At 40.3% G+C, this 22,490-nt stretch overlaps 3 protein-coding genes across 5 annotated transcripts in view; 1 reads left to right on the forward strand and 2 right to left on the reverse strand.

Moving 5' to 3' along the window:
- LOC100742616 (GTPase-activating Rap/Ran-GAP domain-like protein 3) overlaps nucleotides 1-9,206 on the reverse strand; it is a 24,425-nt gene extending 15,219 nt beyond the window's left edge. Inside the window, exon 1 of one of the 2 annotated variants that reach the window (XM_003485614.4) lies at nucleotides 8,823-9,206. In XM_003485614.4, the coding sequence (XP_003485662.1) occupies nucleotides 8,823-9,031 (209 nt within the window). In that variant the 5' untranslated portion in view covers nucleotides 9,032-9,206. The remainder of the gene's footprint in view (nucleotides 1-8,822) is intronic. The other variant, XM_012394036.3, reaches the window with a different exon arrangement.
- The window catches only part of LOC112214081, a 41,638-nt gene continuing 22,496 nt past the window's right edge, over nucleotides 3,349-22,490 (forward strand). The window contains 5 exon segments of the mRNA XM_024372440.2: nucleotides 3,349-3,738; nucleotides 4,050-5,371; nucleotides 5,374-5,413; nucleotides 5,486-5,552; nucleotides 5,972-6,062. Of these exon segments, the coding sequence (XP_024228208.1) occupies nucleotides 5,312-5,371; nucleotides 5,374-5,413; nucleotides 5,486-5,552; nucleotides 5,972-6,062 (258 nt within the window). The 5' untranslated portion in view covers nucleotides 3,349-3,738; nucleotides 4,050-5,311.
- The window catches only part of LOC100742737, a 16,133-nt gene continuing 10,622 nt past the window's right edge, over nucleotides 16,980-22,490 (reverse strand). For both annotated transcript variants that reach the window (XM_003485615.4, XM_024372439.2), the window contains exons 3-5: nucleotides 21,411-21,567; nucleotides 20,521-20,878; nucleotides 16,980-19,467 (exon numbers count right to left, since the gene is read on the reverse strand). In XM_003485615.4, coding sequence (XP_003485663.1) covers nucleotides 17,305-19,467; nucleotides 20,521-20,878; nucleotides 21,411-21,567 — 2,678 coding nt within the window. In that variant the 3' untranslated portion in view covers nucleotides 16,980-17,304. The remainder of the gene's footprint in view (nucleotides 19,468-20,520; nucleotides 20,879-21,410; nucleotides 21,568-22,490) is intronic.

The raw sequence follows: 22,490 nt of genomic DNA on the forward strand, positions 1-22,490 counted from the left end.
CAAAAAAAAAAAAAAAAAAAAAAAATGCGTCCGATTATTCGATGTAGGAAAGTAAGAGAGATAAAAAAAAATGTACTGCTATTATCGATAATTGACAAGAGAGATCTTTTTCTCACAGTCTAAAAGATATTCGATGCTGAATCGGTTAATATAATTTCTGCCTTTCCACTTCCTTAACCCTACGATTTTTCTCAACGCGGGATCGAGCGTTCGCTTGACTGTAAAAAATTTCATTTTCAATTCGATTAATTTTATTTATCGATCGTTATCGACGATAGAGACGTACGCGTGTTTTAAAAACGAACGAAGAAAGAACGTTTTAAGGAACGATATTACTTCGATATTCACGATATCGATATCAATCATTTTCACTTTTCGTTATTAATTTCCCAACTATTTCAAATGACATCGTATAATTCGCAAAAATATCGATCCTCTTGCAACAACAAAGCGTCGATCCCTTCGTTTTTTCTCCCCTTTCTCGTAAAAAAAATCTTCAAAGTATCAAACGGGCATATACTCGTTGGTTAAATACACAAAAATTCAAATCTTTCGTTTACGAATTTCGTAACGTTCTATGCAGTTTCGTTCACACTGCGAAAAGTGCCAAGATCTTCGGGCAATCGTTTTCATTACCTATTTTACGATGCCCTTTTCGTCCCATTGCGACCACCGTCACCGTTATTTGATCGTCGAACGACTCTAAAACGAATCGATCTCACATCATCTTTCAATAGAAAGGCTTTCTTACAGCCTCATACCCGTCACATAGCCACCAAACAGTTTCATTATCGACGATTCTCGCGGTCGATCATCGACGATCAACGGTTCGTTCGAGCGTAATAGCTGCACATAGCCACTGTCGTCGAGTTCGTGTCCGGACGACCTGGATCTCGGCCGCCGTCGATTCAGCCTACGTATCGTATCGATGGGAAAAAGAAAAACGAAAAGGCGTGGATAGAACACGCGAGTGAAACGATAACACACGGTAGCAGTGACGTTACCGCGTCGGTAAGCACGAAATCGATAAATTGTGACGAATCGATCGAGTATCGGATGGATGAAAAATCGAAGAATTTGCCACGGGTCTCCAAACCCTACTGACAGAGGCAGGACACGACTCTTTCCGAACGAGGATGCAGCGAGTCACGATCAGAGAGCAAGTACTCTTACTAACACGGCGACTCGACGACTGGCGCCGCGTCGTCGAGCTCATTGGCTCTCTTTTGCGAGCCTCCTCTCACGCCCTCCGCCCCTCTCTACCGAGATCTATCTCGTACGCTTTCTGTCTTACCGCGGTGGCTTCGTTCCTTTCCTGTTCGCGACCTGTACGTGCGTGCTCTCTCTATGCATACGCCTGTCTCCTTCTACCCTACCAACCGACCTACGTGACGGCGCGGCGACGCGGCGACGCGGCGACGCCGCACCGCAACGCGCTCTCTCCCTCGCGTTTTATATCGGCCAAACTTTTTATCCTCCTCGAATTCTGCGCTTTGCACATTTTTCCAGCATTACATATAGATTGAATAAAAAAAGTTGCTTAAAAATTATACCGCTACTACTATACTATACTATACTATACTATTATACTACTATACTACTATACTACTATACTATTACTATACTATAACAAGAATATTCTATATATCGTACTGTGTGCTGTAATACTGTATTATATAGTTATATTATTAAACTCTATTATATAGTAATATTGTATTATTAGTTATATATAAATACTGCAGTATTTCGCGATTACCGTGGAAATAACATTTTTAAAAACATCTATTTACTTTGTCAATCGCATAGTATAATTCTTAAGGCATTGTAGCGCGAGATTCTTCTGCATTTACGACAGATCTAAAAGCGAAGCGATGCATAGAACGTATATAATATGCAAAAATATCGATATTATCCAAAGTATAGAAATTATTAGATGAAATAATTTTCTATCTAGATTACATCTTTTTAATTATATTCGGCAAAATATACAAAATATAAATATTCGATATTGCTTATTTTATTATTAATAAGCCCAATAAGCCGAACGAGCTTAAAACCAACATTTTAACTGTTTTATTATGTTTATTTTCAAAATAACATAGAAACAAACTAACTTTAAGTTATAAGATCAAATAAATTATTTTCGAACAATTTTCCACTTTAGTCGACTGCTTCAAACGAATTATGATAACGAATATTTTCGAATACGAATACGGATATTTTCTTCTGCCTATTTCTTTCATTTTTTCCCTTACTCTAGTTAATTGGTACTGTACTTGTTACTGCAATAGCAGGTATCATGGTGTTGTTTTTGCGAATATAGTTCTATGTATTAATTAGCCAATTAATATCGGAGAATAATTGGAGATAAGATCGAAATAAGATTGCGCTTCAGGGTATAATTTGTTTAATCTGGAATATAAAAATATTAGATATATGTATGCATACTTGATTTGCAAGTTGCTATTTTGTTAAACATTTTCCTTGCCAATAACAATACGTATATATTAATAATCAGATACTATGTATATTATTATTACCTACTACTTTAGATGAATGACGAACAATAGTTTGGTTTATTCATTGAGTAAGCTCGGTGGTTTAGTTCATATTCTTTACCTTCGGCGTACACAGTTATTGTTTGCACCGAAGGGTGGCGTTAAATACTCCGTCCTAATCAATCGATCCAAGCGTTCAATGACGGCCATTTGGTAAAACAATTCTCTCTGCGGTTAAGATATTTTTGCAAAAGCATTCTAGTTTCTTTTATACCAATCGTAAGATACCGAAAATCATTTATCTCTCCTAATTAATTCCTTACCTACAGTTGAACTAATAATTTATGATAATTACTCTATTCATTTATATCAATTTATTCATAGAATGTATTCATGGAATCAAGGGAGCAAGTGCAATTTAGAGCACAAAGGCAACCAGTTTTCATCATCCATTGATGCGTGCTACCATTGGTAAGTCGCATGGTTTCGTTTCTTCGACGATAAGTTCAATGTTCATGTATAATTATTTGGAACCACATGCTGTACCTATTCTAATTGATAAATTTCAGTACATACGCCGGAGACGCCGTGGAATGCGTGCGTTTTAGCCTTAATTATTCGTAAGATAGATTAGTCTATGTTAAGCGCATTGTAAGCTCATCGTGTACAATGATACTTATCCATCTTGCAAGGAAAATTAAAATTCTATTCTCTTTTTCTGCCGAAACACGCGTCCATTGATTCTTCCGAAAGATCGCGAACTCGTTCGTTCGTGCCGTGATTTTTATTTGATTTTCCGATTGATTGCAGTTTCTCTTTGGCTTCCCCCTACTTTTAGGGGGACATACAGCGTCAGTAGCTTCATTTTCTTTCTCTCGTCCCAGGTTAGACAAATGTGTCTTTGATGCCGAATGCAAACCAGTGGGGCTACGAATTATCGTACGATGTTTATAAAGATCGATATAATCATTGTGTGAGATATAGATATTGCGCGATGTATCCTTTGTTTGAAACTTGGAAAGATTCGTGTAAGGGCGATTCGTGGAAGATGAACGTTTATAATGTAAGATGTATACGCCCTTTTCTTCTTTTGTGTAGATCGTTTGACTTTCCGTATCTGCTTGTATCACCGTCATCCCTCCCACCACGCCACTTTGGAAGCTGCTCAGCGAAACTAAGGTGCGACGAGTCCATTCAGTCGTCTTCTTTTCTATCGATAACATGGATCACGTTGCGTCAGGTTTGTAACCTATTCTAACCTATTAGCGGCGTCACTTCTTCATTACTGTCATTACTATATTTTTTACTATCGTTTATATCTCGTTATTAATATCGTTTAATCAATCCACGTTTATTTAACGATTTGTCCAACATTCAGATAATGAAATTAGGTGGTTTTCTGAAATTTTTTGTTCGTATCTCTCTTTAATCGTCTATTTACAAAATGATATTGTTACCGGTAGCTTGTATCGTAAGCTTTCGTAATAAAATTTGAGTTTGATCGTATTTTCATGTAATTATTTTATACATTTCTAGTTTGTTTTTATGCAGGTTATCGATCGATGGCAGAGATAATATAGAAGTAACAGGAATATTAATATATGGACGCAACGACGATCAGTCTGATGAATTTTCATGGAAATCTGGTAACGTTTAATTTATTTTAACTAAGACAGCTGTGTATGAACGGTTCTATTGCCTTTTTATTCGAGCATGGCTAACATTTGATATACAATTTATGTCTACTTTAAAATATACTTGATACATATTTCATAATAGATCGTTTCGTAATTATTTGGAATATTAAGATGAAAGTAAATACGATTAAACAAATCACTTTTTTTCATTCAAATATATGAAATCATTCTCTTATTTCAAACGAACTTGTAACAAATTATTTTATTGTTTCAACCTAATTCATAATGTAGAATTCTTGATAATTTAACGATAGCTTCGTGTAGACAGTTTGAAACATAGAAATCTTAACAATAATAGCTTGAACTATTTCGATAGGTATTGTAACACACTAGGTATTGGTATATCGAATTCAAATTATTTTTCTATATTACGTAAATTTCCTATAGTTTCCGTCATATATTGCAACTTTGTAATTTGTGTCTTTTTCATAGAGGTGGCGCGCAAATAGACTGAAATACTTCAAAGCAAGGCTTCGCGCGCGTTTCTCTAGCATTCTTTAAGCATTCTTTTAGTTGTGAACTTTTGAATTCTTGGAAATATTTTCGGATATTTATAACACGCGACCGTTGTGTGTTAACTATGTCTCGTGTTCTAATAACGAACATTCGTGGTATGATTCTCGTAAATGAAATGATCGATTCCCAGTTTCGGTTAGGACAATAGTGGTGGTTATATGAAATATTACACTGAGATAACGGTTTACAATTCGCACTTTATTCCAACAACTTTGTAGAGAAGATAGTTGGGCTGGTGCGTATAGATAAGTCAAGTAGGTGACTGATCCAAGGATGGAAACCCGGTCAAGAGATGTCGACTGTTCTAAAGATGGAAAATCAGTAAAGTTCGGTGACGATGCTATGGCGAAGGAAAGCTAGCGATGGGTGTGTCTAGCGCACGGGACCATCGGATTTGTTGGTGACAGTTTTGACTAGGAAAGTGAGGACAATAGTCATTGCTTCTGATTGGATGAGAAAAAGGTCGGTGGGCAAGGAAATGTTCTAACCGCCCCCGAGAGAAAGTTGCTAGCCGGAGACACCGAACATGAGAAAAATCAACTTTCCCGTATCATTCCGTAGTAGACAATAAATTTAAGGAACACTTGAAATAAAAGAACTATGAAAATGCCAAGATTTATGGTGGGTCCTGAAGACTATCGAGGGTACGCAGTAACGATGCGTAGACAACTGGCTGTCATCTTGGCCGCGGATTGGGGCCTGGTTTGTGTACAGAGTCACCGGACGTAACATTATGTATTAACGATATAAACGATATCTTATGTTTTGTTGTAGAGATATCACAGCTTCAACTTTTCCGTCTTCTTTGGGAATGTTCTAACAGTGGCTCAGAAGCCAAGAACGTAAGTATCTTTACATATCGTACTTTAATTATGTCTATTCTGTATATTTCGTATATTTCGTATATTTCGTATATTTTGTATATTTTGTATATTTTGCTTTGAACGCTATTAATTAAGGAATACAATTTGATTAAAAATCTTCTCAGGTTATTTTTCTATTAAATAGGATCTTCTCAGGTTATTCTTCTATTAAAATAAAAAGAGTGTTAGTTAAAGTCTTAATATCGAATTGTAAAACAAATAACTAACATATTTCAGAAATTATTCTAGATTTTAAACTTTCATATCAGAGTTTCAGTTTTTGTACTTATCGAAGTTTATTAGCAAAGTTACAAATTCAATAAACTTGCATTTTTCATTATCTCCAGCTTTCCAAATAATCAGCAGTCATTCATCGTGTTTTGTTCTGCAACAGATTTTTCCTGTCTGATGTTAGTCTTGGCGATGACATTCGCTGGGATAGCGCGGCAATTCGATGGCGTAACGCTTCTGTTCCTCTGCTTCTAACGGTGAGTCGCATGCATTTCTGTTCCTCCGGTCACTCAATCGTGTGATAGGATGGAAAGATGCGAATCGGCGTGGGGTTGTATTACGTAGAACTTTTTGCGAGCATAATGACCGCGGATATTTTTTAAACTCGCGAGTAGTAACATTTTTCTCAAATCTTTATTTATTAGTTGAGGATAGGTCTTCTCGCACATCGCGATTATAATAATTAGTTTTTTAATAGTTAGTTGAAATATATACATTTGAGAATATACTCGTGGTACTTATAAATGTGTATATTAATATTCGGTAGAAATAGGCAAATATCGACACCTGAATATACCTGTGTCACATAAATATATTTGATCTTAAGCGATGAATTTCAGTATAAATAACGACTTCAGTATAAATAGTTTTTTTTCAATTAACTTCTTTTTTTTTAATTTTGCAATATTAAAAGTAAAGTTATTACAATATGAAACGAAGTAATAAAACATAAAATCAAAGAAAGTCAGTCCGTTAAATAAAAATTGGACAAACCAATCGTCATTTACGTGGCCAGGTGCTACTCGAACGGCAGGAACAAAAAATATAGTATTTACTTGAAGATGAATAAATTTTAGATTTTTTTGCGTGAAAGGAGGGTGGACGCAGCACCTCCTCGCGGCGAGACCCGGACAATCAGTATTATTTGATATATAATTACTAATTGTATCGCTATACAACAAAGCAATGAACTGTATAACTGATATAATTATTAATTATACGGCAAGTAATACGAGCTAATTGGCTGCGACCCTGACTAGGTTAGGCAACTGAATAGGTTCCGATCGATGCATCTATGATAAACTACGCTAGTGAAATATGATTCAGCCATAATTTTAAAGTGTAACTAATAATAAGTACCTTTAGTATTTGGTAGTAGATATATATATCTATCCATACCAGCCACGCGTACACGGTATAGGGTATAGTATAGAAACTAATAGGAGTAGAAAAATTAGTTGAAAGAAGAACTTGTTTTTCGAGGTCCTACTGTAATTTACTGTAATTTACTGGAATTTACTGGAATTTACTGGAATTTACTGGAATTTTTTAGGTGTTGCAAACACCAAATAAATATTTAAATTTCCAAATGCAAAGTTAATATAGAACCGTGCTGTAATTTTCTTGTGATAAGCTTCGTTTCTTTTCAACGGGGATGTACGTATCTTCGAGCTCGGGCTTTTCTCGATACACACAGGTATCTATCGATGCGCATTGTCGTTCTCTTCTTGTCGCCCTGTCTCTTTTAACAACCGCTTTAACAACTTTAATATCCCTCTTCTTCTTTCTCCCCCTTGTCACCCTCCCTCACTCTCTCTCTCTCTCTCTCTCTCTCGCGCGCGCGCGGTCGATGCGGTCGACTTCCACTTGGTCGAGCGTGATCGAAATTGATCTACGCGGTATAAAAGAGTACCGCCGTGCCGGTCGGGACACCTCGGTCGGCCCGATAGCAAAAGAGTTAATTATAAAGAGGCGAGCGACAAAATCCGATACGTCGTCATCGCGGTGGCTAACGGCGACGACCAACCAAGCCTTATTGTTAGTGCACGCTCGTTCGATCGCAAACTGAACGACACCCGGTTTATCGGACCACTAAGAGATCGATATACATATAGACGGCAGATAGGTCAGCAGAAACACTCGATTTCACGTTGAGATAAAAAAGCATAAAGCTAGCTTTTATTTGGGATTGGCGGTTTTAAGATTCGATTCGACCTACGAGTCGATATCGTGTACGCGGTAACGGCGAGAGCATGTTTTTCGATCGCATGTTTTCGATGATCGAGGGGACGTTGTATCGATGGAGAATTGCGATAACATTACTCTGTTTTGCTGCACACAGAGATATGTATGTCAACGGTTGAAGAATATCGTAGCTGCGTCGTAATATCGTGCTGCGAAATATCGTGCATACGATACGAATGAGAATTAGGACTAGCGATACGAATAAGAAGAGTACGTTTTTTGAAAGGTTGATTGGAAAAGCCCGAGTGAGCGTAAGAGGGACGACGAGGAGGGTGTCGCGTAAAATAACACAAGAGAACAACAACAACAAAAAATAGAAAAAAAGCTTTATTTTTTATTCGGCGGAAGGATCGTTGGGATATCGATGGCTCGTTAGGCACTTTGGCGATATACATTGTTTATACATGCCACGTCTTTATCTCCGATTTTAAAGTGAGCCGGTCGTGACAGCGGTCTGGTCTCTGATGTGAATTGACGTTACGAGGGAAAAGGTTGGCTGGGAAGTGCAAAGGAGATGCCAGGCGAGGAAGGTTACGAAGAAAGTTGGAGAGTTCTCTGCCTAGAGAAAGAGGCAAGTCCTAGCGAGATAGCCCGTACGATATAGTCGATCGATCGAATAATACGCTTGCAAAATTTTGTCGTATTTGGTTATATATTCTGTTTATATTACCAGGTTAACTCACTCCTTTGCCTGTATCGCAAAAATTTCTGTTTCGTATATGGTTCTGTATTTTCTCTTATTGCTCTTTACGAGCTTACATACGATACTTACATATACGTATACGCTGTTTGTACGATATAGATTATAACGCAAAGGCAGAGCGCGATTCAATGTATAGTTGTCTCGTATGAATTGACTCGAAGACGCGGATTAGACGTAAACAGGGAATTCTTCGAAATAAAATTCCCATTTTACAACGCGATACGAGCTTGTTCGTGAGATCGTCAACTTAAACGAAGAAACAAACAAAATATATAATATTTCCACTCACCGTGCAGTCCATGGTAAAACCTTGGTGCCCTCCAAACTGATGCTCCTCAATTCGTATTTGGATCTGTGTCGAAGCGGTGAACCAGGCGCGGCGGTGGTCGCGTGGAGAACGTTTCTCATACTCTTGGCGCTACTTCCGGTGAGCGCGTGTCTCCTGCCTGTTGCACCCTCCCTCGTCGATTGGTTTGTCGATCTCTTCAAAGAACTCATCGCTAATACGAAGATTTCCTTCTTAACCAGCAACTCTCTCGCATTCTTTCGAGTATTCAATCTCTCAACGACTTTTTCGTAAAAAGCATCGATCAAAGAAATTTCGATGTTCGTCTCTAACAAGGTACATACGTATCGGGAGAATATTGTTTCCAAGATAACGTCACTTATCCGGCGATTATTATTATTATCCGGAGAGAAGTTTTTAGAGGAAATTACTCAAAGTATCGTCCGTTTCAAAAAAATAACATGGACAACGTAATTGTTTTATACCGTTTCAGGATGGTAGCTCCTTCTTTCTTAAAGTATCGCAACTAATGTTCTCTCGTCCACTTTAAAATTATTTCACCGATCGATACGATCGAAATCTTATAGAAATCTTATAGAAATGTCAGTTTCTTTAAATTACGTTCAACTGGTCTATTCGAGAAAACAGATAGACATTTTTCCAGACCATTTCACCAATTGTTCATCCACGTACTTTGATTTTCGGATAGACGGTTTCGAAGACGGGTTTACAGTGAATTTGAAATAATACAATTAATCGGGAACTTGAAAAGCAGCGCGTTTCGACACAGCGAAAAGTAGCTTCAAAGGTATTCCTGGCAATTCTTTAACGGCCCATTCGCAAAGTATCGGCAAAAGAAGCTTCCATCGCTGGCTAACCGTCGAATTCCTCTTGAAATTTTACGTCCAATTGCCCGCCATTCAAAGACCATCTTTTAACGCGTCTTCCTACTTTCCAAAGATTCGCTTCCATCGGTCTTTTACTTGAACATACAACTTGCTTTAAGTACAGTTCCTTGCACTGCAATTTATAGACGATGGTGGAAATATCAGGTCAGTGGAACCGAAGAAGATTATCCTGTCCCATGTTATAAATTAATATTCTTCGGAACAACGTGTATTCCGAGCATTTTGTCGTGACCAGTATTTCCTTCAGACCAGACTTTTTGTCATTTATATAAGGTACCATTGGATAGCATTAAGGTACCATTAAGAAACGAACGTTTCTTCTATATCGTTAATTTACTTTCCCACGAAATTTTACATCGAGATCGCTCTGCGTTCTCAAACTCGACTCGGATCGAACGTTTCTTCTTTCTTGAATTTTTTACAGAATAGAGCTACTTACTGATCGCTATCGCGTCTCCAGTGATTCACCGATCGTTCGTATTCCATTCGCTTATTCGAATGTAAATTTCTGTTCCCTCAGAAACCCGTCAAATCACTCTTCTACGTCTTGAGATTTCTTATTTCAAACGATCAATTATCAATTTTCTTGCCCGAATTCTTTGTAAAAGCGAATCTACGACCACGGAATATCTTTATCCTTCGTAGAAACATCGTCGAATCTCGGATAATTTCATCCTCGATTTGGTACATTCGTACTTCCGAAGCGATTTTTCACAAACTAGTATTAGCGATAATAATAAAGTAATATCATTGCGTATATTTTCTCTTTGCAGAAGCGAGAGTCGATCTTGATCGTAAGATAACTTTGCAATCTGTAATTCAATATCCCACTTGGATAAATATCATCCGATATCTTGGCTTCTCTAATCTTCTTTGTTCGAGAACTTTCTAGAAATATCGGTCTCTAATCGCCGAACCACTTTGCAACAGCACCAAGTCTCCGGTGATTCGTCAAAATCCTCGATTCAGTATCGAATCTCGTAAAATTTGTATTTTACGATTTACCATTTATTCCCGCCTTCGAGTCTTCAATATCTTGGAACAAATCCTCCCTTCTTGGATGATCTTTCTGGAAAAACAATCCTTCCCTTCATTGCAAAAGCGAGTCGCCGATTACGGACTAGCTTAAAAACACCACCGATCGAACAAACGAATCCTCGATCTTGCGAAATCTTGGATTCGATATCGAATTTTCTCTTCCTCTCTGTCGGCTACGAAAATCGAACGTCAGCTACCAAATATTCTCCTCTTCGAGTTTCTTTACTCTTCAAAATCGGTTGTAGAATAATTCGGACCAACTATCGATCCTGCAACGATTAATCGCTGTTCCCCGAACGAAGAATTTCACGAACGTTCCATCGGCCCATCTCGCGGTGCACAGCGTGACAATGTCGAATCAAAGCCGACAGCAGCTCATCGTACGTTCGGTTCGCCCGAGGTTTCTGTCGTTGTTGGTCGGACGAGCAACTGATCCGTCGCGTCGGATGAACCGACCGTCATAAATGACCGCGCCACCTTTCAACCCCACTCTATGCAGCGTGGTTCGCCACTATAACACAGCCCCACTCTCGTTGCTTCTCTTGTACGATCATCCGATCATCCGATCGTCGCACGTTTTCCCCCGGCCGATACCCTCTTTTCAACTACTTACGCGCTTCACTGATTCGGGATCGATCCACCATCCGATCTCGACGCTTCCATGCTACGCTGTATTCCCGATAAACAGCCGTGTATCTATAGAAAATATCACAGAGTATTTCGTGTCGCGTATCATTGTTTCGCACGATTAAACGCGCTTGCTTGCATTCTTGCGTCGCTCGAATCGAAGAACTTGGAGAGCACTTGTTGCTACATTGACGCGTGTATGCTACTATATCGAGGAATGCATATGACTATGGCCATGTCTATGGCTATCACTACGACTATAGCTACGGCTCTGTCTATGGATATGGGAGATGGGGGATGGAGGATGGAGAAGATCGGATCTCAAGCCTGTACAAGTACAATTCTTTTCGATATATCACGTTTCATTCAACTCGACATCTATATCGGGCAATATGTTCTGCAGTATCGTTTGTTTCTTCTTTGATTTTTCACAATTTTTAAATTCTCCTTCTCGTTGATCCAAAATCGGTTTAATCTATAACATTTTACCGGTGCATTGGATCGTTGCTCTCTTCATAGTATGAATATCATATTGTTTGCGACGTTCTTAACATTTTTCTTCGTCGTCTGCTTTTCTTTCTCTCTGTAACATCTTCTCGCCGTTATAGAACAAAAGTATAACTTCTTGATAGCGTTACTCGATAATTTGCATAAAAGATTCTGTCGCCGGATTCTTTTACCGGCTTCCAAACATAGGACATTAGTCGGCAAATTAATTAATTAGGAATACACGTATACACAGACTCTTGCAATTGTTTGACAATTTCGCGACGCACAGTTTCCCAGCCATAAGATACGCGCAATTTGCAACGGAGATACTCGGATAGTCGGATCTTTCAAATGATTTAGCGTAATATATCGTTCGCAACGATGCAATTTGAAAGAAGCAATTAATTAACAAAGAGGACATTGAAAAAGAATCGATCTTTGCGTAACCGTTTTGCTACCAATGTTGCATCGTTGCATTCGACCAACACGTATCTTTAGCACGCATCGAGCTCCGTGCCCGATTAACAATTTTCTATGATCATTTCAATGGTCAAACAATTTTTTCCAGGCTTTTTTTTCTTTAATAATTGTAAAAACTATACTTACCCTTTACAGTGTATATGTATACTTGGTTTTTTCTCTCGTCGACAGACCAACACTTTCTGCTAGCTTCTAGTCAGATAGTCGAATCTATCTGCAACGTGTTTGATCATCGTCCTATCTTTATAAAGAAATTTCTAACTAAACAATTAATACGTTAAAAACTATTAATACGTGCGGTATCCTGTTTCAATTCTATGCAGAAAATTGCCTTAAAACGTTAATGGTTGGTGGTTAAAGCACGTAACATTACGTGGTTAAAGCATAGTAACACATTATATCGTAACAAGAGAAAATATTATTGGAGAGTAGCTGAACTACGTTAGAAGAGCAGATGTCGGATATCGCAAGTTGTATCGTGTTACTCTACCTTCTACATCGCCATGTTTTACAAATCTTTTTTTGCAAAAATGACAAATATATACGTTTCGCTTATCGGCGATTCATCGTGCCAAACTATCGTCAAGTACGTGAGCGGATTTTTCGGTTAAATATCAATCATTTAGGATATAACTGCGCCCGTTTGTCATAGAAAATGGGCCCTCTCTTGATCTTACAATACGACGTTGTTACATCTCGCAAACGACCAAATACTTTCTACCCAATCTCGAAAGAAATTTCACCGCATAAACACCGTATCGTACGTCGTAAAAGAAAGGTTTTCTTCGATCCAGTTGCTTTTTACCAAGACAGGAAACTCTTTCGACGGTTACTTAAGTGGCATGTACGTATTACGCGCGATTAGAATGTTTTAACAAATTTTTCTTGTTGTTGTTGTTACTCGTATTCGTATTCATTTTGTGATCAAAATGAGAGTAATTTTTATCGCAGCGTAATATATAGCGTAATATTTTTGTGCTTGAAAACTTGTATACCTAACAATGTAAAAGGTGCAAAATATGGCCAAAACGATAAGAGACCTGCATAAAAACAATAAAAATGAGAAACCATTCGGAAAATCTACTTTTTTTTTATACGTTTTTTTTTATACTCATGGGCGTCCCCCGACCCCTCTGTCACTCTTGGAAGCGGCGGGGTAACGTCGGACTATATCGACTAAAAGCCCACGGTGGACCGCCTGTCGCTCAAGTGGGATGCCCCGGGACCTTTTTCCCATTACTGTCGGAGCACTCTTGCGTCTTCTCCTGTCCGAGGACATTGGGTGGGACCATCCCTCTCAACGACATCGGCCTGTCGGCCTCTATGACTACCTGGGACGGCGTAGGGCCGTCCTTCGGCGCGGAACCCTGCAAGGGCGGGATGTACTCACCCTCTCCCGCTCCCGCTCTGCTCGTTCCTTTACGAGCATCGCAAGATCTACTACAGTTTCTTTATAGTATTGTAAATGAGCGTGTAATACGATAGCTCCGTTAATCTGATTTTATAATTACAAAGAAAAAGGTAAAGGTATTTTTTAATAATTGTATCGCTACTGTAATACAGATCGTCCTCGATTTAAGCGGAATTAGTAATATCTGATAGTTTTCCATATAAAAAGACAGTTTTCGTAATAAAAAACGAAGAAAGAGAATATGTCATAAAAACAAAAGTTTTTATTACTCTTTAATAAAGATAGAAGAAGAAACGTGGAGTGCGAATATCCTATGACTTTGATATAGGTAGAAGCTAAAAAAAAAAAAAGAAAAAGCTTAGGTTTTACATAAAATTGATGAATTTATAAGTTAATTTTATTCGTATCGAATATCTGATATTCTGTAAGCTCGATATATTTTGTATTATTCGCAAAGTAATCTTTTCCAGCAATAGAAAGTAGTTTACAATATATTCCTGGAGAAGTTTCTTGAAAATTTGCCAATTTTCAATATAATTCGATTATTTTACATAGATGCGTAGCAAAAGTGTTAAATATCGTTAATACGGTCATGGTGGTTTTCAATGGTTACAAAGGTTCTCGAAATGCGCCACCGATCGTTAAGAAAGCGAATTTGTCGCGTGGTTAGTCGTAGATTCGTTTCTTCAACTCGTTTCGGGTTAACTCGTACGTCATGATTGGATTCGTTTCGCCAAATTCTACAGTTTCACTCGTCCAATAATCTCAGATATTCTTACCCTGTTCGACGTTTCTCGCTTTTTCCATTTACAGAATTCGAGTGACAAGTGGAGAGAATGGCTAACCGTTGTTCCTCCAATGTATCGACTGTTCATTATCGAGATTAACGTTTCTTAACGCCTGGCGAAAAATAAATAATCAACTATTAATATCAAACACATGCTTCCAATCTTTTACATTCTTTCAACATATATTCCATTCACAACTCAATTTTAAATGGAAATAAAACGAGCAAGAAAAACAGTCGATTTATTATACGGATAATAATTTCTTCCGTTGTCTCGAATTAAATAAAAAGCTCGGGTGTTCGTGCTTCGATGATCCAACAGTCGACGCATTGAGTCGCAAACACGCGAATGCTCGTTCGAAAATCTGTCGATATTCGTAATCGTAGAGAATTCGTCGGGAATTCGTAGAGATATCGTAAAGAAGGCGGCAAAATTGCCTCTTCGATCTACCAAATGCGAGAAGGCAGTGAAAAGTTTGATCATCCTGGACGATATGAAATTAAGAATAGATATTTCAAACGGTACAATTAATAGAAAGGTACAAAAATAGGAGAATAATGCGACATTCGTCGAAAATGCAAATGCCAATTTGTAGAAATCTGGATATTATAACAGAGGTTATATAGTTTGTAAGCCGTAGATATTGAAGGGGCACATTTTCAATGTCCACTGCTCTTATCTTCACTGTGATCGAAAAAATCGCCTTTTTAAATCGCCCATTAATTTTTTCCCAATTTAATCACAAAAATTTTTTCTTACTTGCAATTTACCTCTTTACATATTTCACATATGTATTTCCAATATTCAAGTACTTTTTCCAACGATGCTTCCAACTTTATAATCGTTTAAAATTTCGATACTCGTTTCGAAGCTACGAAAATTGTAAAAAATATAATCTTTTTTACATGCTTGCAAATATTGCTATCTCGTACGTTGCAATGTTGTTGCCACTTTGACAACTATCTAGACGAAATACGTCGAGGAAATATGTTCAGATACGAAATAAAAGATATTACAATACAAGGTTACTAAAAGTCTTTCGTACTCGGAAAGTCTGGCTTCTCCGGGACCTCTTTAAAGCATCGTTCAGACTAGTCAAGCCATTTTTATTCGAAATATATGTATCTCTCTACGTTTCAACCAAACTTGAAGTTCTTTCTGCAAAAATTCACTCGAAGGGAACGACAGATGTTTGCTGGATCGTGTAACGTTATTTCCAGTTTTATTCTCATCACATTTGCCTCGAGTCCGAATTCAATGACGGTGAGCATATATTATATATGCTTTCTATACATATTCTCCTCGGATGATTTTTACACTTTTTAATCTTCTCTAACTTATTCTTATAGCGGAAAATGACATGCCCGATGTACCGGGCAGATTATTAATTCGTATCGGACATAATAATTAATTTCTCGTTCAGATAGATCGTGTCTCTTTCTAATACCGCTTTTCAAATGCTTTAATAATCCAACTTTTACATTTTGTTTCGTTACGATAGACATTCCAGGAAACATCGCCTCCTTTAAGTCTAAGTCCAAGTTTCGGTTTAAGGCGGGCGATCACCTATTTTAACGCACACGTTTGCGTCAGAAGCAGTTTCGTTCTATCTCTTAGCTGGATGTCGCATAACGACAAGCAATCGGTTGTACGACGTTACGACAGTGTTCGGTTCGTATATGTCGTACGTCGTAAGTCGCACGACGACATGGAAAACGATCGGTGCGGAAAGAGCCGTGACAGTAGAAAAGGAGAGCGAGTTGCCGAGGAAAAGATCAACGTGGAAAAAAAAGTTGTCTTTGACGTCGTCGGATTGATATCGGTCCGACAACAAGCAAACCACCTTGCTTTTTGTCGCATCGTTTCACGACCCTAAACATTGATCGGATCCCGGGCACTTCAGGGTGGGGAAGGGGGGAACGTACAACGTACCCGTACAGTGGGATCGCTTTAGCCTTTGTATCGGTGAGACGACACTAACGAGGCACTAACTTGCAACGGCGAAATTCTTTCAAATACATTTTTATAGTATCGTGTTTTTAATGAAATTTTTGTTAATAGAAAATTTAAAATAAGTCGCGAAGGAAACAACCGTGTGCTGTGTCTCAGTTAGGACGTGATCAGAACCGATGCATCGCTGCGATACCACAGCCCCCCGTATAGCAGTGAGACCGCTTCTGACGCAGACGCGTGAGTCGAAAGTAGGAAATTCCACTCACAAATGTGTTAACAGAAGCTTAACTAACCTCGACGAAGCTTAATTCGGATATCTTCTCAATCTTCGATTCGGCCTCTGTAATGTAATATTTCTAGAATGTACGCTATCTTCCAATAAGTATTCGGTCACGTTTACACTATCGCAAAAGTATAACATGTGCACACGTGTGTAGACGTTCGAGATCAACAGGTGAACAGATCAAAAGATGTAAAGAATTCATTCAGGGTTCTTTCGTTACGATATTGAAAATGTAAGAGAAACGTAAATCGTTCGATGAGATTGCACCAGGCATCCAAATACTTATAAACAATAGCGTATCTGTCTTCTATTTCCTTCTCTATCCTCTCATAATACTATACCTAATCAAACTGGCATGATTTCTCCTCGATAACTTTCGATCCGCATAATACTCGTAACCTCTGCCATAATGATCATGTGTAATTTCTTATAACAACTCGATTTTATAAAAACTCGAAGAAAGACGTTGGAGAGAATGGAACACGTAGGCGGCTTCTCTTAAACATCTTCATATCTGCATCTCTGGCTCAGAATCATCGTGGAACCAGTTGGAACTCCTCTGGCTCTCGGTCACGTGCACACTGTTCACTTCCCTCTCCATGTATCGACTCGATCTAGTGGTGGATGATCCTTGCCTATGATCGTCGAACGACGCCAGCACCTCCAGACGATCGTTTCTTCTCACCGCTCTGGGCGTCGTCTCCACAGAACTGGTTCCCTCCTCCTCCTCCTCTTCCTCCTCCTCCGCTGTCCAAGGCGGGAGATCCAGCATGCCCGAGGGAATTCCCCAGTGTTCGGTAAATTCTGAACCGCTTCTGGCCAAACTTGGCTGACTCAAGGATCTCACCAGCGAATCTGCTCCCTCGAACGAACTCAAACTCGTCAAGTCGTCTCTGTCCACTCTGGCAAAGTCTCTCACCGTCATCTCCGACATGGACCTAACGTCCGCCTCGCTAACGCCGCCTGTGCCTCTGTTACTCGATGCCAGTCGACGTAAACGATTCGACTGGCTCATAGCCGCTGTAGACTGTGATACCTGCAGTCTGTGGCTCTGAGTATGAGCAGAACTACCTCCATCGCTCTCGTACTCGTACAAAGTAGGCAAGGATGATCTTCTCGATCTGGTATCCCATTCAGAGGACTTGGACCTCTTATATCGCTGCCCGTGATTCTTTCCGTGGGTAGAGCACGAAGCGGAACCTGGCTGTGTTGCAGGAGGCCCCAAGATTCGGATGATCACGTCCCACTTTGCTGGAGAGAATAGATGGGCATATCTGGTATCTTTTCGTATCAATTCGTAGTCCTCTTTAACCACGGCTTCTGTTAACAGGGTCCGTAAAGTACTGTCCGTGGTAATTATCTCGCGCCATTTTGCTCGTTCTCCGTCAGTGAATTCGGAGGCATAACGGGGGTCCAAGACACGAGATAGTCTAGAGAACCAATCAGCGTCTGTTTCATCGATGGAACGACGATGGGTGACTGGAGGTGGTCTGCAAGGAATCTCGGCTCTAGCGGTATACGTAGGCTCTATATTGATGTCCAGTTCCTCGTCAGCTGGCCCGTCCATCTGACTGCCCGTTGGCTCATTGGTAATCGTCAGATTCGAGTTGGAACTAACATCAGAAAAGTTTTCCCATTCTGGAGGAGGCGGTGGCAGATTCTCTTTAGGATAATTCCTGATAGTAACGTCCCACTTAGGATCCGGCGGTGGCGGTTTAGTTCTATACTCGGTCACCTGACGACGGTGACGTTCCACATCCTCGATGGTCTTCTTCTCCGTCACTGTCTTTAAAAACACATCGTCCACTTCGTGCGTGGTTATCTCTGGCCGCCTAGGAGCGACAACCTGCGGCTCCACCAAAGGCTCCGTCACTTCCTCGCGGAAGAGGCGATGCTCACGATGCTGAACAGCTGTGTGGGTAGTAGTGACTGTTGGAACAATTGGAGGAGGCGGCGGTGGAGTCGGAGCTAGGATACTAGCCACTCTGTACTTGGCGTGTGTATGATCAGTTACTTCGGTCAGAGAACGTGTCTCGGTTAGCTCGGTGTTCAAGGAAGTCAAGGATCTGGGTCTACGAATTTCATGGTGTTGCAAAGGAGGCTGTTCTATGGGAGAAGGTGAGGGAATTCGTTCCTGAACGATGCTGGTGCTGGTCGTGGTGTCCCTCTCGGCCTGCTTCCTCAAGATTCTCGAGTAGACTGGAGGTGTTTGCTGCCTGGAGATGCTGGACGTGGGTGGAGCGCCTCCCGGAGGTCCATGGAGCTCCGGAACGTAAGAGAACGTAGTCATCCTGGCCGGGGGACTGTCAAGACTGCGCGTGAGGCTAGATTCTTCCTTTTCGAGAATCGTGGTCAGATTTCTTTCTAGAGCGACGCTTGCTATGTCGGATTCCGAGGGTAGGGGACTTGGAGGAGGAGGTGGCGCTCGCTTCACTCTCATTTGAACGTCGAACTTGGGTTCGATCGGCATGGCTACCATATGGCGAGGAACTGCGGTGCGTGAAGCGTTTGCCGCTGTCATGGAAGACGTTTCCACTTCTGCGGCAACTGTCTCGGAATAAAGGGAGCTGGTGGTACGAATTTCTTGGCGTTGATGAGTCTCGTGGTGAACAAAGGCTTTGTTGTCGTAAGAGCCGGCGGATGAAACTGGCAGAGAAGGTTCTTCGTCCACCTGTAAACAAAAACGTACCATTACCATTAATTCTCAGGTGACATTTCGAACGAATTTCGAAGTTCTTCGGATATTTTAGTAATTAGACTGATTAACATACGGTAATTATACCTGTAACTTTATTTATGCGTATATACTAGTGCGACATGTAGTATAATATTTGTATACATGCATAGAATATCGGGTTGATGGATAAATTTAGTCTTTAAGTGCCATTTCTTCGAAACGTTGTGAACACAATCTTTGAATCGATCGTACGAAAAATTCCGTTCTTAATGACACGAACGCTAATCTCGCGGAGATTTTCACAGTTTCGCGTCTTTGTAAAAGATAGCTATATTTGCAATAATATGCATGGATACATACGTAATATAAAATAGAAAAAGAACGTTTTATGTAATATCTGGAAGATGTTCGTTCTTATCGTTCGTTTTGCTTATCGTCGATATTTCGTCCTTTTCGTTGAAAAGCCACATTGATCGACTGTATAAAGTAGCGCAAGCATGCGACGATTGCCGTATTCAACGTTCCTCGTAAATGTCTCTCGTATCGAGAGATCATAGCGTTGCGTTAATCGCAACGCCAACAGTTCGATTTCAAATGTCCATGAGACGATACTAATGTAACAATGAACGGACTTTTTTCATTCTTCAAAACAACAAGAAAAAACAACAAGACAAAACACAATATGTATGAGATCACGTTTACACGTATATTTGGTAGGCGAGAAAAATAAGACGATGTAATTAGCAATAAGCAAATATGCTGGAATTACGAAAGAGTTTGATCGTTGCATTAACCGCTGTTCAATCGCTCTATCCTTGAGCATTTTTCCTTGATTTGTCGATCTACGAACTAATTTTAATGAAATATAACTTAATTCTCGAGTCATAAGATGACAGACAGACAGACGTTGACAGTGTCGATTGTTATCAAGTTTCAGCAGAATAAAGTGATTATAGTAGGGAAACTCGTGCTAATTGTTATTCAAAAATCATACGCGTGTTAATCAATTCCTCTGTCTGTATCCATCTTCCATACGAAACAACTTACCTCGGAGCTCTCGCTCGGATAATCGCTGGGTAATGAATGGTCGATCATCAGGTTGGCATCGCTACCGGTGGTGGACGGAGGTGCGTGTAGAAGAGCATGAGCCCTAGGTATCTTCAAGCCCTCGAACATGGTGATGTTGCTTAGGGAAGAAGTGGAGAGTTTTGTTATTTCCGAGCCCGAGCCACTTCCGAACGGATGTCGGTGGATCACGCGAACGTTTCTTCGTTTCAAGCACATGTACGAGCAACCGAGGCCAAGTAACAGCAACGAAAGGAACAGAATCGCGCAGATGATGAGCAGAATCTGAAATCCTTTCAACGGTGGTTCGGATGGCGGGACTGGCGCCGGGGTAGCCAAGCTATGGACAAAGATGTTTTTCTTTTTATCGGATATTTTTCAATTACGCCGGGATTCGCAACTTTTAGAACGTCAGAGCGGACTGTATGACGAATAAAAGGCGATCGGAACGATCGGTGAGCGAACACGAAGCTGCAAATTACCGCGAAGCTGGCTAGATACCTACATATACCCGTATACCTATATTCTGTTTATCCGTAGCCTGCCATGGTTTCAAATTAAACGATTCTTCTCATAATTGTTATTTCAAAAAGAAGAGAACTTTGATTCGCCCAGTTTCTCCAACCAGTTTCCGCGAATTCCAATTACATTCCAACACACGAAATAACGTAGTTAAACGCGCGGCGAATAAATCGTGGAAAACTGAGTTTTTGTATTTCGATTTCTGGCGCGGGTAGCCGAGATTTCGGATTCGGATCGAGTCCTTCCGAGTTTCGCGGTTTATCGACTTAAAACCTTGAAACATACTTTTGGTCAGACCGCGTTAAAAGAGAGAAAGATGATAATTGAGAACGGCGAGGGAGTAAACTCACATGCTGGCCGGAGGAGCCGGCGGTGCAGGTGCCACAGGCGGAGGATACCTACAAACTATCGTAATAACTTCGTCGCCGTCCATTTCGAGGCCAGGATGGAAGCGAACTACAACGTTGTTTGTGAACACGCGTTGAGGATCCTGCCTCGTGCCGCATCCTGCAACATCAACGACCATCGACACTGTTAGATCCACTGTTAGAAGCATCGTAACGATCGAAACATTTTCTAAACACAACCTGCGATTCGATCATACGACGGCGCGCAACTCGCCTGCGCCTCCTCTGTAGCCTGGCGCGACCACAAAAACCGATCGTAGCAGGTAAACGAGCGGAAACTGAGCGCTAATTGGTTCGGAGCTGGTCTCCGAAAGGCCTATAAAACCCGGTGATTGTATGCAAATGCGCGTTCTTCTTACAAACCTTGTTACAAGCCCTGTCACAGCTTATCGACTTTTCATCCTCCTCGACGAGCAAAAGATACGACGCGATACAAAAATTTAACCTTGAATTTCAAAACGAAGGTGAATTTTGTATATCTGCAAAGGTGTGCGTTCACCTGCCAAAGCCATGACAACTAATTTTGTTACCCTCTATACGCGTTACATTGCGTTATGCGCTATGCGCAGACACGTCGAAAGGTATAAATGGACATACTTTATTCTAATTAATTATCATTATGCGTCAAATCTGTCTATCTACCAAACGAAGAGTACATATTCCAGAAGCAAAGAACCCAAAGAAAATGTTACTTACGCCATGATTCGACTCGTCTTCGTTCCCAACCATAGACAGAGATACCGAGAAACAGATTTCTTGTCTATTGGCTTGCACGAAATTGGAAGCGTTTGCTTGGCTCGCGAGACACGACCACTATTTTTCTATCATTCTCGAGTCGCCTATCATGCGTCCAGTGATTCGGGTAATTTCGACGCGCTCGTGAGGCGGTGCTCCGCTTACCCCGACCACGTTCGGCGGCCCGAGCGTACACTGAACCGGCGGAAGTTGAACGGCGGGCGGCAAGTGTTTTTCACCGATGATCGCGCACGACCGCCGTTGGACTCGACGAACCGCCGCGGCTCG

This window comes from Bombus impatiens, unplaced genomic scaffold (genome assembly GCF_000188095.3).
Source record: "Bombus impatiens unplaced genomic scaffold, BIMP_2.2 scf_0064, whole genome shotgun sequence".
Lineage (NCBI taxonomy): Eukaryota > Metazoa > Arthropoda > Insecta > Hymenoptera > Apidae > Bombus > Bombus impatiens.